At 42.2% G+C, this 18,884-nt stretch overlaps 1 protein-coding gene across 1 annotated transcript in view; it reads left to right on the top strand.

The window, feature by feature from the left end:
• VPS36 (vacuolar protein sorting 36 homolog) overlaps positions 1 to 18,884 on the top strand; it is a 141,859-nt gene that overhangs the window by 43,693 nt on the left and 79,282 nt on the right. Inside the window, exons 4-5 of the mRNA XM_069205463.1 lie at positions 4,137 to 4,251; positions 10,977 to 11,066. Of these exons, the coding sequence (XP_069061564.1) occupies positions 4,137 to 4,251; positions 10,977 to 11,066 (205 nt within the window). The remainder of the gene's footprint in view (positions 1 to 4,136; positions 4,252 to 10,976; positions 11,067 to 18,884) is intronic.

Here is an 18,884-nt window from a genome sequence, read left to right on the forward strand (position 1 = left end):
CTGAAATGCGAGACCATATTGAGGACCAAAAAGTAGGTAGGGATGGACAGGAAAAAAACATATGAAAGTCAGTACCCTGCTGAGTGTGGCAGCGCCAAGAGGCAATTTTGTTTTTGACAGCGTATTGTTTGTGTATGAGGATGGTGTCAAGGGTCAATCCAAGTGACTTGGCATTTGATGAAAGTTGTTTTTCAGAGCTGTAAAGATTCATGTCATTGAGCCAGGCTTGTATTGTATCGTGTTTGTTGTTCTCTGCGAATAACAGGAATTCTCTTTTGGCTGGAATGAGCTTCAGGGAAATGCTGGACATCCAGATCTAGATACTGTGAAACCATTGCTTGAGGCAAGGATATCTGAAGCACTGACTTTCAAGTAGAGTTCTGTATCTTGAGCATTCTGGTGAATCTTGATGCTGTTATCTGTGCACCAAGCAGCTCAATGTAAATGATGAAGATGACAGGAGAATGTATGGAACGCTGGGGGACTCCACAAGTGATATTGATCTTTTGTGATCTGCAGATGCCCATGTGAACAAACTAATATAGGTTGGAAAGGCAGGAAGATATCCAGAGAAGGACACTGCTGGTGAATTCCTGTTCAAGACTTAAGAGTGCATACAAATGTTGGACAGTTGACTGTGAAGGCGGCTGAGAGGTCCAGCAATATTAGGCTACTGGGTTCATCTTTATCTGTGGTGAAGAGGGCATTGTTTACAAAGTGTAAGCTAGAGGTCTCTGTGCTGATATATGATCTGACGGCAGTTGGGTAGTCATGCAGAGATGGTGAGAATTCATGTGATGTTGGAGTTTATCTTGCTGATGAATGGTAAGTGAATTATGGGTCAGTAGTTGCTGAGGTCATCAAGGTCTACTGTAGGTTTCTTTATGAGTGGCAGGATGTGGCCTGTTTTAAGAGCTTCTGGGATGGTGCGTTGAGTGAGGGAGGCATTGACAGGTGTAATAGAGCACCCCTGGGGAGACCTTTGATGAAGGACAATGATGATGATACTTCAAAGTGGATTTGAGGATGTTCATTTTGTTAACAGAATCTTGAGAGATGGGGCTTTGAAGGCTGACCTTGACAAATTCTACAGAAGGGGTGGGTGTAAGAGATTAAACAGGCTTGGTATCATTGATGTGCTGTTGGATCTTCTGTATATTTTTCACTGAAGAAGAGGTTTATGGCATTGCACTTCATTGTGGAGTAAGGAATAGATGGGTCTTGAGCACCTGATTGTCTTCAAGAGTGTTTGGCTTCATTTAGTGGCTTCATTGATTGGGTTGATTTAGTACTTGGCTTTGGCTGATGTAATGAGCTGTTTAGTTGTTGGCTAGAGGGTCTCCAGTAGCAAGAGGTCCAAAGGAGTTCTGGTTTACTTCCATTTTATTTCTTGTCTGTGGAAAGATTGTTTACTGTCAGCAAGGTCATTAGAGTACCCAAGTGCTGAAAGCCTTGGCTTGCACTTGCTTGTTGTAACTTGAGCATGGATGTTCACATAGCTTTCCAAAAACATGTTGAATTCGACAAAATAAATAATTGGTGTTGAAATCAACACCAATTGTTGATTTTGGGCGAGGTTAGGTGGACTGTTTCTGTGAAATTGGCAGAAGCTAACATTATATTGAAATATAGGAAGACATATCAACAGCAAGAAAATATTTTTCACTGAGAGTTTTCAAGTGACATGAAAGAAAAGTTTGAGTTCTTGGTGTTGTCGCTCCCAAAGCATTTTTTAATTTTATTAAGAAATTGAAATAATTATATGTATAGGTATATAAATCTTTGTTAACATGACGCAGCCATTAGTCTATTTTTAATTTACTAATAGTATCTAAACAAGTCTTTGCATTAAGTGCAGTTCATTTAGTTATGAAGGTATAATCTCACAAAAAAAGATTTCAACCCTAAAAACCCATAGTTTGAAGATTGTGTTTCAAACAAATTGTCCCTTGCACAGTTATAATTGAAGATCATCACCTTTATTGAAACTGACCCATATGCAATTTCTGTAGAACACATTTATGTGCCAAAAAGTAAAAAATATCGCAATGTTTGCAGATGAAGTAAGATTTAAATCATTATAAACTGAAGATTATTACCTAGATGTAATATGACTCATGTGTAATACATCACACATGAGTCAATGTTACTGTTGGTAGCTCAGTTCCCTGCGCAGCTTCTGAAGATCTCAGATGAGACTTTGGGACCCCCAGGATGAAACCCTGTGATATTGAGGTACGCTGACAGAACATAGTATAGTTAAACTGCATTTTGGGGGGTTTATTTATCAGAGCAGGGTATTTTTGTGCTGTTTATTTCAGGACCTAAGTGGAAAAGATATCTTTCCTATAAGCAAGGCCACTGGAAGTAAGTGTCCGGGCAGGACCAATCTACACAGCAGTGTTGATTAAATTATGCTGCAAGGAAATTAAGTTATGTGGTGCGACGTGACACAATTTGTGGTAATTGTGGTATATTTCAACATTTATGCACATGTTGACGGCGTCTGGGCAAAAGTTTAATGTCATTATTAGCATTTTAACTCCTCAGTGAAACAATCTTCAATTAAAAGGTAACAACTTAACCTTTGCAAAGAGACTTTTGTTTAAGCTAGGTAAAGCTTTTGTGTTGCAATTTGCAGACTACACAGCAGATGATGGATTTTTTGGCGAGCGTGATCCATAATTATGCAGAAAAATTTAAAGCTGCCCAATCACATGATTACAGTGGCACTGCGTTTCTTTGTTTTTGTCAAAATGAGGTTTCCATTCCTGTTAGAACTTGGAGCCTGCTTCCGGTTTCTTTTGGCTATTGTGGCATTACAACAATACAAAAAAAGGATTAGATCTTCCTTGCTTTTAACGCAGCCCAGGAAACAAGAATTGTATTGAAGTGTTTTGTTAGATAACCATCATTGAGTTTACAGTTTAAAATAATATTTTAAACGTCCACCGTGTTCTACCCCCTTGCTTTCTCCTCACTCTTACCATTCCATAAAGTTTAAAGATCAGTGATTGCTGTCTTTCCTCTCCGTCTTAACTGTTTCTGCCTGTTCGTGCCTCCCCTTCCAAACCTTAGCTAGAGAAAGAGCAGTGCTTGCTTGGCAGTGGCTTAGTGAAGGAGAGAGCCTCTCTTGTAGGTCTTCCCTAACTTTCAGAGGCAGGGGAGATGCCAGTTGGCATTAGGACAGCATCTGTCATTGTCTGTCTGCCTTGGGCAATAGACACCAAGGGAAGGTGAAGTAGTGGGGGGGGGTGGGAGAGTGAAAGGGGGGTGGAGGAGGGAGACAAAGATTTATAGCTGCCATTCCATAGGCCCCTATATGTCTCAGTGCTATAGATCAGTGGTTCCCAACCTTTTGGTTTCTGTGGCCCCCCACTTTAACATTAATGGAACCCAGGGACCTCCACGGAATCATCATGGGAATCAGGGGACCCCGCCTGAGTTATTACTGGAAGCTGGGGACCTAATTTGTCAATATTTGTTAATATTTTTTAATTTTCTAGGCTCTCGCGGACCCGCTGAGAAGGCTTCGCGGACCCCCAGGGGTCCCCGGACCACAGGTTGGGAACCACTGCTATAGATATTAGGCATATGGAGGAACACAAGGGTGCTGTTGTTTCCTGCTTAATGTCACAGTGGTGGGGACAAGTTGTTTGTATCATTGCTTTGATGCCAGAGCACTGAATAACAAAAATAAAAAATCCTCTTCACCCTAAAGGCTTCCTGTGAAGATCGTATACACAAAAGTGCTGCTTTGTTCTTATATTTTCTTATGGTAAAAGCACTGTGCTTTGATATAATCACGCTCTGTGTAGCCTGTAGCATTGCACTTTCCAAGTGGGAAGTCGAAATCCGATGAAAAACGAATAAGCCACAACCTCTTCTTCTCCCACCCCTACTTGTTGTACGAAAGAAGGTTGACTATTCCCTATTTCTGTCATTTCTAGTTGCGTTGTAAGAAGACCTTTTGTTGCATTTTCTTTTAAGCAGCAAATTTTGATTTTCTGATTTTGAGAGATATAAAGTTATAATATGAAAATTAAAATTGTGTTCTTGACATGTAATTTATTTGATTATCTTTCCCCTTTGCAAATATTTGATTTTGATGTCACAAATATTTTCTTTCTGTATAGTGCAAAAATAGTGGTTCATCTTCACCCGTCTTCTCCCAACAAAGATCCAGGACCTTACCAGACCAGCAAGTACTCATTCATCAAACTTTCGTTCAAAGAACATGGCCAGATTGAAGTAAGTGTGGTGTTATGTTACAAGTATGGCTTAAGTTTTATTTTAACAATCGGATCGAGTAGCCTGCAGTTTAAACTATGAACAAAATCCTGAAGAAACACATTTAAATTTTAAAACAAGTTATAATTCTCGGTAATGTTATGGTCAGATAGCGTATGGGTCCATTAATTCTTTACTATTCTAATGCTATATTTGCCTACAAACATACCACATATGTCATGTAATATTTTGGGTAAATCATTTAATCAGTAACGAGAGCAAGAGCAGAAAGAAAGTTGCATTTAATTTATTTCATCATTTTCCACAGACCTACTGCACCAAAGACGCCCTTATTGTGCTTGACAGAGTAAATAACATTGAGTGAGGAAAACGTGCATTACCCCAAAACAGGCATAATAAATTAGCATTTGGTACTTTCTGAACGAAGGATGGTTGGTAAGGGATGAAATGTTTGACAGAAGTGTGTTCTATCACATTTTTGATGTACTCATAAATGATTGATTCCACTGTTGTGAGGCTTTGGATCTTTTGTGATTTAGAGACAGTTATTGCTCACTTCTTTTCAATGCTGAATTACAAAACCCCAGTAAGCAGAATCACTCCCTGTGGCTCAGTATATTCTTCAATTTCTGATGCCTCGTCTTTAAATCTATTTAGACATGTCATAATTTATTATGCCACATCTGCTCACTTGGGTCCACTACTACTCTAGGACTAACCAAATAATAATCTTCCTTACAAATGAGATCTTCACTGTTGGGAGTGGATATCAAAAAACTTCGTTTATCTCATTAATCTTCCTGCTGCACAAGTTTCATCTTTGAATCATCAAATACCAGCTGTCAGGTTGGTTTAACAGAGTGGCTAATTACAGAGGGCACAGAGTTCTATCAAATGAGAAAGCACATGAGCTGTGCTGTTCACAACAAAGTGGGGGTCACTTAAGCTTTAGGTGACACTTTGGTTAAATGGTAATAAATATTTTAGTGAAGGAGTATGGGGTGAGTCTATGTGCAATCGAAAAAATGTATCTAAGTAACAAAGTGTAAATGTCAAGCCATTGGCTGTATGCCCAACAAATTTGATAATAATTCATATAAATATTGAATATATTTACAGTATAAACAGTTCAGATCAAATGGAAAATACACAAAACACAACAAAATATCAAACAAAATGCGCAGTGTAAGGTAATGTTATAATCTGCCAGTTATCCTGCTATAAGCTTGGCAATATCAGTTTATTGTTTATTGTTGATTGTTTAATGGTTTGGATTTTTTCCCTGCTATTGAGCCGCGTCCCTCTCCAGCACATCCTCTCCCTCTACAGGTCATACCCAGTTGCTTCTGGATAGCCACATTTTCATCTTCCTGTGGGAGTACCTCAAGGGAATATACTTTGCGGGATGACTGACAGACAGTCTTTCCTTATTATTGCCTGGAATATGCAAGGGATGTATACCACACTCTAAGCACTATAAAATATTTACTTACCTTAAGTGTAAAGGTGTCCAGATAGTCTTATTACAGGAGGGTCACATCACACTGGCCAGTGGGGGCCAGACTCTAGAAGTGATGGAGAGGCCAGGTCTTTACCACCAACTTCTCCTAGTATGTCCAGAGTACATTGATTTGGGTGTGGGCGGGTGCCCCCCTTAATGTCATAATCCAGAAATTGGATTTGTACTCCTGGAAACCAAACTGGATGTCTCCCCACTACTCCTAGACAGCATTTATGCCCTGAACTCAGAACAGCCACTGTTTTTTCATTGTTTGTCCTTGCGCTTGACCACTCGGACCCGTCACCGTGGTTACTAGGAGGGGACATCAGTTGTGTGTTAGACCCTATGTTAAACCGCTTCCACCCTATCCTTTCTAATGTTCCCATGATCACTAATGCTCAAGCTCGACAAAATGGCTCTATCGGGGGTCCCTGGCAGATGCTTGGTGCCATCATAACATGGGGGTTAAGCTCTATTCCCCAGTACACAACATATATGCTTGCTTGGAAAGAATAGTTGACTCCTTTGTGCTGTGTCCCCTAGTTTATTCGACAGACTACCTCTGTTGGAAGTATTGGATCACAGCCGTGATCCTGGATGTGAATTATGGCACAGCCCCCTATCTCATCCCCACATGGCTCTAGCAACACTTTGCCCTTGTTTACGAAAACTATCTCTGATCATGTCATGGAGTATTTTGAATATAATGTGGGCACAGCCTCCTCTCCCTCTGCCGAGTGGGAAGACTTTAAGGTGGTGGTCACGGGCCTCTGTACACATGCTATCTTACGGAACAAAAAAAAGTTGTTTTGAGCATTTGATACTGCGGAACAAGATTACATAGAGCACAAACATCATGCTTTTGAAGACCCCACCCTCTGGCCCTCACTGCTTTGGCTCTGGGAAAATGAGGCTCAACATATGGAATGCTTGCACTGTTTGAACTACACCTCTTACACTGCCTGCATGCACTCAGAGGGTGGTAAGTTAGGCTGTCTTCTCTGACCATTCCCACATCCACCAGCTCTTAGCCGAATTTGGTGACCTTTCAGGCTTGCGGGTCAGTTCGCCCAAGTCCTGTGTATTCCCCCTATCTCCAGCAATGAGACCAATGCAGATTAATCTGGGAGAAGGCCTGGTCTGCTGGGAGCCCACCTCCTTCAGATACCTAAGGATTTGTATCTTCCATTGTGCCCCCGACCTGCTGTATGGCAACCTGATATGGCAGTGTTGTCACTTCATTTGAAAGTGATGTTCTGGCACTCTGTCCCTGTGTTTGTGATGGGCAGAATAGCCATCTCTAAGATGATCATGATGCTCCCCGTCTTATTCACTATTTTGAAGACCTCCCTAACATTGTTCCTCGCACATTCTTTTTGGGGTTGCATTTCCTCCTGGGGACATCATTTGGCACAACGTGTGCAGACGTGTGGCCCTTGTGAAATCAAAACCCCCTGCCTCCCTGTTCCCCCCGTCCCCGATCAGGGAGTTCTTAGGGCTGCAAATTTTGAATACTATTGTATGGTCTCGCAATTTCAGTGTGCATCACACTGCTTAGCAGATAGTTTCCTAGAGGACGCATGCACAGCCAATCCCCCTCTTTCTCAGGCATCACTCTTGATGGTAGTCCTCCTTGGTACCTGGCTCATAGCAGACTTCCCTTGCTTGCTTTGAGAGGTGCGTTTCTGCCCTGGCAAGGCATTATAGCTTACTCACTCATGCTCCTTATGCGTCTGCTATCCCTTTACTGGGCTTGCTGACTCCCGCAGTTGTATTACAGCCCAGGAGCTAAACCTTTGGACCCCAGCTGGAGTCAGGACCCTAGGAGACCTGTTCCAAAATAGACAACTCATGTCCTTCGCAGCCCTAGTAGATCAATTTGGCCTTGACAAAGGTCAGTTTCTATTGTACACTGCATTGACAGGCATGCTCTGTGACCTTTGGAGGGTCCAGGACGCTGAGCCAGCCAACCATCAACTTCTCCAGGCCTTTAGGTGGCAGAGTTAGGCTGACTATCTGGCTTGCCAGGGCCTTAACAACGCAAACCAGGATCTCTCTGCAGCCATTGAGAGAGGCTTGGGAGGAAGACTTTGGCAGAACTCCACACAAGAAGTAGTGGGCCAAGGCACAGATTTACCCAAAGAGGGTTTGCGTGCCTAAAGTTGATTCAGTTCTACTTTTTGCATAGAGCCTATCTCTCCTCCCATTGGATCTACTGAATTTTTACAGGCATCCCGTACACCTATGCGAGGTGTAACATTCCAGCTGCAGGTTTGTGGCATATACTATGGGATTGCCCTCAGATCCGCCCTTTTTGAGTAGCAGTACTGCAACGTCTTGAGGAAATCACAGGCATATTGGGGACAAACTCCGGGGAGTTATGCACCCTAGGTATCTTTAAGCGTCTTTAAAGACTTTGAGTCATTATTTGGACCTCATCCTTATTCTGGCTAAATGATCCATAATGATGAGATGGAAGCTCCCTTCATCCCTATGACTGGAAGCTTGACTTCACACCCTCATCAGATGGGCGAAGGCCGAGGCCAAAGCCCTTCAATGAGAGGAAGTTAGGGCCCTGCGTTGCCTTCCCAGCCCATGACTGGGAAAGATTTTTGTCCCGGTTGACTGACCCACCTAACTCCGATTCCTCGTTCAGTTATTAGCCCTGACCTGCCTTCCTTTGTAGGGACCATGGCTTTGCCCCGATAGAAGGGTGCTGGGAAAAAAGATAATGCTTTGGGGACCTTCAACACAACCAACTCCTGCCCCCCCCCATCTCCCTCAGGCCACAGGAGATTACCATATCAGCTTTGAGCCCTCAAAACATTGGGGACCTGCACTTCCACCTACTCTGCCCTCTTCCCCCAAGCCTCCATTCCCTGTTCCACACCCTACAGATTGTCTCCAGTTTCTACCTTGTTTGGCAGTTGCACCACATTAGGCCCCCAAAGACTCTGCCCAGACCACTTTACCTTAGCTAATGCAGCTTCCATACCATCACTTGTCACTTTCTTGTATCTGTTTGCACCAGCCCCTCCTAAGTGGACAACTGCGTCACCTCATCACTTGACACCTCTATGTGTCATTATTTACAACACCCATTTACATTCTGCACTCAGGGGTATCCTGTGATTTATTGTTGGAATAATGGTTGGTCTGTGTTGCTTTTCTCTTCTTTTGCTTGTGCTTTAGAAAATGTAATAAACATTTTTTTCTTTAGAAGGCCTGAAAGTCTCTCAAGAGCCTGATGCTGTCCTTTCTTGTTACTTGGCTTCCCACGTGAGCCCTGATAAGTGCCGGAGGATATGGTAGCCCAGAATCAAGTGGGAGACAGTACAAGAAAAAAACAGACACAGGTTCCAATGGCCCCAGGTCTGTCATTCGTTTAGACCGGTGGTGGTAGTCACACTAAATCCAACCAGTTGTCCAGTTGTGTGAACAAGTCATAAGCATTCATGAAACCACACATTTTTTGTGTAGAACAACCAGCAGCATGTAAAAGGAATGTGGTCTTACCCTTGATGTGCCAATTAACAAGTGATGAGCCTAGTGGTGACCCATCCACAAGAGGCGACTGGTGCGTGTGGCAGTGCTCGGCAGGTCGTGAAGCTGGATTATAAAGAATAAGCGACATTGTAACTTTGAGTAAACTGAAGCTGGAGTCTAGGACTAAGCCAATGAAACCGAAGTGCAAACACAAAAAGGGTATAAGAGTAAATCAAAGTGCAAACTACAGATTGCTGCAGGATAAATTTTGAAAACAACAAGTTGCGAAGGCAGTTGTGCTCCACGTGAATGTATTTAGTAATGGTAAGTTGCAAAGGCAACTGTGCTCCACATAAATGTACTTATTAATGGTACAGACATGCATGATGCAGACGTGTCCGCGGCCTAAACTAGGAGTGATTCCCTTGTGCCCATGTGCCCCATTCAGAGTTTCCACAGCCCTGTCTCCCAACACCACCAAGTCCCTCCGGTTTCAATAATTCCGCTATGCTCTACACCGGCCACTTACCTCTGGTAAGAGATGAAACCTGCCACCTGACACATCATCCTGCCTTTCTTTAGAGAGGTTACTGGACACCATTAGAACAGGTACAAACCTCAATACAGTACTAAGACCAGGGCTACTAACTGAAAAACGTATATATAATTTCTGCAACAAGTTCTAATTTTCACCAAGATTTAATGAGTTCAAAACTCGTAATGTTTGAAGCAGAAGACACCAGAACAGCAATGCAATATGGATACAGTAAGCAGAGTTCGCAAACGGCTATTGTTTGTCAAGTTCTATAAATATGAACACTGTTAACCAAAATCAAGGATCCTAAAAAAATCCACAATAAACAGGATAACTATATCTCTTAACATATTTGAAGGGGGAAAGAACGAATCACAGTAATTGCAATGTTTAGTTTGTCGCGTGGTATGGAGGATCAAGAGTTATATAAAAACAACCAAAAGCAGTGATGCAGATAAAATTAGGAGAAAGATGTCAGGATGTTGGACACATCTCAAGAGGTCCTAGGAGGAGTGCACCAGAGAGAACAGGAAAGATGAAATGTACCCAGGAGACATTGTTGGGGATTAATCTTACATTTATGGCATCAGATCAAGGGGATATTCAAGTCGTGAATAGAGGACTTTCAGTTTGTGAAGCAGTGATATGGGGCTTTCTTAACAGAGAAGTTTATCTGTCGACCCAATGTAGATATCGATAAACTAGCCGAACTTACCACTTAAGCATAAACCTGCATCTCTACTATGAAGTATTACAGTAACAAGAGAACTAAATGACTGCAAATGCACTTTCATGATGAATTAAAATGTTAATGACAAATGTGACATTTTTAGATTGTACTTTTATGTTTTGATGTGGTCTTCATCATTTTCTTCTCATGGTTTGATTCAGTGGCCATCAGGTTAAAATACGTCATTTTCTTTTACTCAGCAGTTGTGATTTCTCTATAAATGGTAAATTTCAAAATGTGACTTTCTGACAGCGTTTATCAAACACACACACCACCCAGCTGGCACTTTTAGTGCTGGTTTTGAAGAGACTACAAATAAGGCTTCAGCTTTTGCCTATAAGCATAAAAGAGAGATGTATATAGAGAAAATATTTTCTTTTGAAAGTCTTCGAAAGTTACTTAGGATTTATGTATCCATTCACTTTTTGCATACATGTATTTCTGTGTTTATCAATCTCTTTGCTGTTGTTTAGTTTCACAGACGTCTTGCAGAGGAAATAACGCAGAAGCGGTGGGAGCGTTTGCCCGCATCTCAATCAATTCAGCTGAACAAAGATACACAGGTAGGTTTGATGCAAGTTTGTCTTGTAAAGGTTTTTATATTTATGACTGTTCCGATAACAATGTTTTTTTCAGTAATCCGAAAATTCTAATAATATACATTAATTTATATCAGCTCTGTATCTTTTTTGCTTCTGTTTTACAGGTGACAATTGTAGCACCCTTTTCAAATTTAAATAAACCCTGTAGGCATGACAGTTCGAGAGAATTATCAAAACTCAAGTGCAGGATTCTTGTCTTGACACCTTTCAGTTTTGATACAAACATATAGACATAGTTGTGCGCCTAGCTGGTTAAGTACTCTTGCAGTAGCATTTACGATTTAGCCTGATATAAGGATACAAGATACCTGCTATTTTGGCTAACATGGCGCCGCCTAGCTGAAACAATAGAATATACTATGGGCTACCAACATACAAAAACAATAAGATAATAGGTGATGTCTAGCTACCATATTAATTATGCCTGTGCATGAAGTCGAGAGAATCTTTACAAGATGTTTCTTCTCTGACACCCTCAGAAACTCTTTCTCTAGCATCTCTGCACCTTGAAGAGTGAAGGAGAAAATTCTACAGTAATCTGTTTTTGCTCTGTCACACTGGTGAGAATTCAAAGCTTTTTGAGTTTACACTTATGTTTTTCGTTTCGATCTCCAGTTTGCAGTCACTATGCCTGAAACTGGCAAGTAAACATTTCCTTTCCATTCTGACTTAGAGGGTTATTTAGGGTTTATCAGTGCAAGATAATTGCTGTACACTGATGTATAGCTCCCGCTCTGCCAGTCATGAAGTTCTGCTTCCTCATTTAAAGATGATGAAACTATTGGGTTACCAATGGAGGATCTTTTGCTGGCACCATTATCAGAAATCACTAGCCATTGGCTCACCCACTGCAGGGAAGCCGACTTATGTATGTCAGAAATTCCCACCCTAATTTCGGCCATGCTTCAGATGTCCATTTTTCCTAAGATATTTGCCATTTGAGGTCTTGTGGACGTAGGCATGAAATGCCACTGGTGTGGAGGGAGAAAACTCCCTGCACATCAGGAGCATTAGTTTTTTCACTAGTCATAGATTTTGTTTCTGAAACAAAAAGGTTTATCTGTCTTCATTTTTTACCAGTGTCCCGTTTCTGCACAACAATATTTAAATATGGTGGACAGGCCATCACAGAGCAGGCACAGAGGGGTCTTGGTAGCCTGTCTGCCTGATGATAAATGCCCCCTAGATCTTGTTTCGTTCACAAAAAATTCAACCAATAGCCATAATACGTTGTTTTACGAATAATATTAATAATCCCATCCTATTTAATATAAAGGCAACAGTAGTTGAAAGTTGTTTTAGTTTCAATAACCTCTACCAACTGTGAGTCCATTACTAAAAACATCTAGAACATGAACCAGTTAAGAGAACTTCACTGTAACTGTGGAACTATGGAGTTAATTATACCCCCCAGATTAGATTACTCAAATTATTTAATTATGTTTTTAGAGTTTCAAAATTGAGTGATTGAAAAAAGAACATAAACAATTCTGTTCAATTGCTTAAAACGTTTACGTCCGGTAAAAAACGTTAGTTGAGGGGAATAGCTTGTGCCGTGAGGACGAGCTGGTAAAAAGGTAACTTGTATTTTCAATTACCAAGGTTTGCAGCTTCTCTGATATTTGTTTGCAGTGATAGTGAATTTGAACTGGACTGTCACTGATTGCAAATAGAGAGCAATGGGATTCGTGCGCTCAAACTGAGCCATTGCATTCTGATTTGGCAGGACTTTTTAGCACAGTGAAAAGGGAAAAACTGCAGCTAATTCATTTGTGGAATATAATGAAAGGCCAGTGATTTTAGATTCTGAACTGACAAAGGTTAGCAAAGCTCTTTAAGTACATAAAGAGGAAATTAACATGAGTTGGCAATAAACTGTGATCATATAAAGAGACCCAGGTCTCGCCGAGTTGTTGACTTTGGATGCACCAAAAACCCAGAGAATAAAAGAAAGTAAAACTTAATACCTCCTGGTACCTAATATAAATGAAAACATTTATTTGCAAAAGCTAGGAGTTTTAATTGTCTTTATCCGGAACAGAGGGAAGGATCATCCACGTCCAAAGCATAATTACTGCTAAAGATGAAAAAATAATTCAGATGACAAATCCACTGATTTCAATACCATCTAACCTGGCTTCTAAATCAAAGATTAAGACATCATTATAACCTTACAAAGTAAGCGTCAAACTTTGTAATGTTCAGACCGTCTTCTGACATAATCCAACAAACCAAGCTTGTCAACATTGGTGATGTTACCTTGGCGAAAGGCTTCCTGCATGATTGATGAAGCAGTGTTGCTGACCTGGGACTGAATGCCCTTGATAAATATTCAGAGATTTAACCACATATAAATTAGGACTTCCTTGGAAACTGGAATAGAATGAAGAAGTGCTGAATTTAGTTCTCCTAGCTGCAGTAAACACAAATCCAGCCGCAGTAAAGATTGTATCATCCATATTTAGACCTTTAATTCCCCACACTCTTCTGTGAGATTAGATACAGAATGGCATATACGTTTTGCTTCTACCCACCCCAGCAGACCCCATGAAGCCATGTTTCAGCACACTTCATCCACTGATTGTCTTGAGTTGTGAGTGATGGCATTATGCCTGATCACTTATGCAAAGCTGCCTGAAAAGAAACACATTTCAGTGTCAGGGCTGGGGTGTCTGGGCTGCACGTCACCCATTTATATATATATATATATATGTTTGGTGGAATGTGTAGCTGCAGATACACATGCTGTGCATTATCCTGCCATCTAGTGTTGGGCTCGGAGTGTTACAAGTTGTTTTTCTTCGAAGAAGTCTTTTCGAGACACGAGACCGAGGGACTCCTTCCTTTCGGCTCCATTGTGCATGGGCGTCGACTCCATCTTAGATTGTTTTCTTTCCGCCATCGGGTTCGGACGTGTTCCTCATCGCTCCGTATTTCGAATCGGGAAAGTTAGCTAAATATCGAAAATTCAACGGTATTGTTCTCATTCGGTACTGGGTTAGTGTTATTGTATCAGCACTGACAGTAGGAGCGCTCCGGCGGGCCTTCGGGGCTTCCGTTCTTCAGCGGGGCCTGGTCGGCCTGACCACATACATCGTCGAAGACTAATGGACCGGACCCCCTTCCTCTTTTGTCCGAAGTGCCATTCGAAGTATCCCTATACAGACCAGCACCTGGTCTGTAATCTGTGTTTATCACCAGAATACAGGGAGGATACTTGCGAGGCTTGTCGAGCGTTTCGATCTAAAAAGACCCTACGTGATCGACGAACGAGAAGACTGCAAATGGCGTCGACACCGAGAGAGCGACTCGACGTCGGAGAGGAGGAAAGAATTTCCATCCAGGTATCGGACTCGGACGAATCCGAAAGTGACCGAACCTCGACGGCGCAGCGAACAGTGAGTAAACCTGCCCCGTCCAAAACTCACACAAAGATTTTTAAGGCCAAGGGGATGCCACCGCCAGCAGGCCATGGCTTAACCCATCGAAAAGAAGGTGACCAAACATCGGCACCGAAAAAGGCCAGAAATTTGCCGAAGACTTCCGACTCCGGTCGAGATTCCGGCACCAAATGATCTCGACACCGAGAGTTCGACTCACCCAAAGTGAGAAAAATATCATCGGAACCAAAAAAGACATTTTCTGGAACATCGGTACCGAAAAAAGCGGCTTTGGAGCCGAAAAGAAGCTCTTACACAGAAGAGCAAGGACTTTCCAGCCAAATGAAGGAAAGGCATAGGTTTGAGCAGGAAATAAGTATGAACGAAACGGACCATACACAAAGGAGGTTGCATATCCAGAAAGAGACTGGAAAAATACAAACTCTCCCTCCAATTAAGACCAAAAAAAAACTGCCATTTCAGGAGACAGAAATGCAGGCGAAGGTGGCTAGAGAAAATTCCCCACCACCAAGGTTTTCACCACAACCTTCCCCACCACACTCACCACAACTGTCTCCAGTGGGAACACCTCCAATACAGTCACCCACACATACCGGGATGACACAGGATGATCCTGATGCATGGGACTTATATGATGCACCAGTATCGGATAACAGTCCGGATTGTTACCCAACAAAGCTGTCACCTCCAGAGGACAGTACTGCATATACGCAAGTACTATCCAGGGCAGCTACGTTCCACAACATAGCAATGCATTCTGAGCCAATAAAGGATGATTTCCTGTTCAACACCTTGGCATCCACCCACGCTTCCTACCAGAGTCTACCAATGCTCCCGGGTTTGCTCAAACACGCAAACCAAGTATTCCAGGAGCCAGTTAAAGGAAGGGCTATCACGCCTAGGGTGGAGAAGAAGTACAAGCCTCCCCCAACGGATCCTTTGTTCATAACACAACAACTTACACCGGACTCAGTGGTTGTAGGAGCAGCAAGAAAGAGAGCTGACTCTCAATCGTCAGGAGACGCTCCACTGCCTGACAAAGAGAGTAGAAAGTTTGACACAGCGGGCAAACGAGTGGCAGCACAGGCAGCCAATCAATGGCAGATCGCTAATTCGCAAGCCCTACTTGTCCCTACGACAGGGCACACTGGGACGAGATGCAACACATTAGACAACACTTGCCAAAGAACACCAGAAACGTGCCCAGCAGGTTGTGGAAGAAGGACAGGCAATATCCAACAACCAAATAAGGTCCGCACTAGACTCTGCAGACACGGCAGCACGAACGGTCAACACTGCGATAACCATTCGCAGGCATGCATGGTTAGGAAGCTCTGGATTCAAGCCAGAAATCCAACAAGTGGTGTTGAACATGCCATTTAACCAAGAACAATTGTTTGGGCCGGAAGTGGACACAGCAATTGAAAGGTTAAAAAAAAGACACGGACACGGCCAAGGCCATGGGCGCGCTCTACTCCCCACAAGTCAGAGGCACCTTTAGAAAGCCACAATTAAGAGGAGGTTTTCGAATGCAAACACCAGAGCCTTCCACCTCCCAAACCAGACCCACCTATCAGGCACAATACCAAAGGGGAGGGTTTTGTGGCTCCTATAGAGGAGGAAAATTCCCAAGAGGAAGGGGAAAGTTCCAAACACCCAAAAAAAGCCAGACCAAACAGTGACTTCAATGTCACAAAACCCCCAACACTTATCACCAGTGGGGGGGAGACTGACCGCATACTATCAAAACTGGACACACATTACCACAGACGCATTGGTCCTAGCCATTATCCAACATGGTTATTGCATAGAATTCCCAAATTTCCCGCCAGATGTGCCACCAAGAGCACACAATATGTCCAAACAACACTTAGACCTATAACAAATAGAAGTACAAGCACTATTACAGAAACAAGCAATAGAGCTAGTACCCAACCATCAGAAAGGAACAGGCGTCTACTCACTATATTTCCTAATTCCAAAAAAGGACAAAACGTTAAGACCTATCTTAGATCTCAGAACACTGAATCTCTTCATCAAATCAGACCACTTCCACATGGTAACACTTCAAGACGTGGTTCCCTTACTAAAAAAGGAGGACTACATGTCAGCATTGGATCTCAAGGATGCGTACTTTCACATACCCATCCATCCTTCTCACAGAAAATACTTGAGGTTTGTAATACACGGCGTACACTATCAATTCAAAGTGTTGCAGTTCGGGATAACAACGGCCCCAAGGATATTCACAAAATGCCTAGCAGTAGTAGCCGCTCACATAAGGAGACAGCACATGCACGTATTACCATATTTAGATGACTGGCTAATAAAAACCAACACTCAACAACAGTGTCTTCTTCACACGCAATACGTCATAGAAACTCTACACAAACTAGGGTTCTCTATAAATTACCAGAAATCACATCTGCAACCATCCCAAATACAACAATACTTGGGAGCAACACTCAACACACAAAAGGCAGTTGCGACTCCAAGCCCACAAAGGGTCCAAGCGTTCCAAAATATAACATCAAGCATACAGTCAAACCAACACTACCCAGTAAGGTTTGTAATGAAACTTCTAGGCATGATGTCTTCATGCATAGCCATTGTCCCAAATGCAAGATTACACATGCAGCCCTTACAACAGTGCCTAGCAAAACAGTGGACACAAGCACAGGGTCAACTTCAAGATCTAGTGTTGATAGACCGCCAAACACACTTCTCGCTTCAATGGTGGAACCCTATAAATTTAAACAAAGGGCGGCCATTCCAAGACCCAGTGCCTCAAACTGTTATCACAACAGATGCTTCCATGATAGGGTGGGGAGCACACCTCAACAAGCGCAGCATACAGGGTCAATGGGACAATCAACAGAAACAACTTCACATAAATCATTTGGAACTGCTAGCAGTGTTTCTAGCATTAAAAGCATTTCAGCCACTGGTAGCCCGCAAACACATTCTTGTAAAAAAAGACAACATGACAACAATGTATTATCTCAACAAACAAGGGGGGGACACACTCATCACAACTGTGTCTCTTAGCACAAAAGATTTGGCATTGGGCAATTCACAATCACATTCGCCTGATAGCACAATACATACCAGGCATTCAGAACCAGTTAGCCGGCAATCTTAGTCGAGGTCACCAGCAAACTCACGAATGGGAAATTAATCCCCAGATCCTACAGGATCACTTCCTCCGCTGGGGAACACCAAACATAGACCTATTCGCAACAAAAGAAAACGCAAAATGACAAAACTTCGCGTCCAGGTACCCACACCCTCAATCCAAGGGCAATGAACTATGGATCAGTTGGTCAGGGATATTTGCTTACGCTTTTTCCCCCTCTCCCACTCATTCCTTATCTGGTCAACAAACTAAGTCAAAACAAACTCAAACTAATACTCATAGCACCAACCTGGGCTCGCCAACCATGGTACACAACACTGTTGGACTTATCAGTAGTACCTCACATCAAATTACCAAACATACCAGATCTGTTAACACAACACAAACAACAGATCAGACACCCCAATTCAGCATCGCTCAATCTAGCAATCTGGCTCCTGAAGTCTTAGAATTCGGACATTTAAACCTTACACAAGAGTGTATGGAGGTCATTAAAGAAGCTAGAAAACCTACAACAAGACATTGTTACGCAAACAAATGGAAAAGATTTGTTTGCTACTTCCACACTAATCACATTCAACCAGTGCATGCCTCCACAAAGGACATTGTAAGCTACTTATTACACTTACACAAGTCTAATCTAGCATTCTCTTCCATTAAAATACATCTCACTGCAATATCTGCCTATCTGCAGATTACACATACAACATCGCTTTTTAGAATCTCAGTCATAAAGCATTTATGGAGGGACTAAAAAGAATCATACCCCCAAGGACACCACCAGTACCTTCGTGGAACCTTGATATTGTATTAACATGACTCATGGGACCACCATTCGAACCCATGCACTCTTGTGAAATGCAATACTTGACTTGGAAAGTAGCCTTTCTAATAGCTATCACATAACTTAGAAGAGTAAGTGAGATACAAGCATTTACTATTCAAGAACGCTTTATACAAATACATAAACGTAAAATGGTTCTCCGTACAAATCCCAATTTCTTACCAAAGGTCATATCACCATTCCACCTAACCCAAACTGTGGAACTGCCAGTCTTCTTTACGCAACCAGACTCAGTAGCCGAAAGAGCCTTACATACATTAGACATAAAAAGAGCACTAAGGTATTACATTGACAGAACAAAACAATTTCGTAAAACAAAACGATTGTTTGTAGCCTTCCAAAAACCTCATGCAGGTAATCCTATATCCAAACAAGACATCGCCAGATGGATAGTTAAA

The sequence above is a fragment of the Pleurodeles waltl genome, chromosome 8, assembly GCF_031143425.1.
Source record: "Pleurodeles waltl isolate 20211129_DDA chromosome 8, aPleWal1.hap1.20221129, whole genome shotgun sequence".
Taxonomy (NCBI): domain Eukaryota; kingdom Metazoa; phylum Chordata; class Amphibia; order Caudata; family Salamandridae; genus Pleurodeles; species Pleurodeles waltl.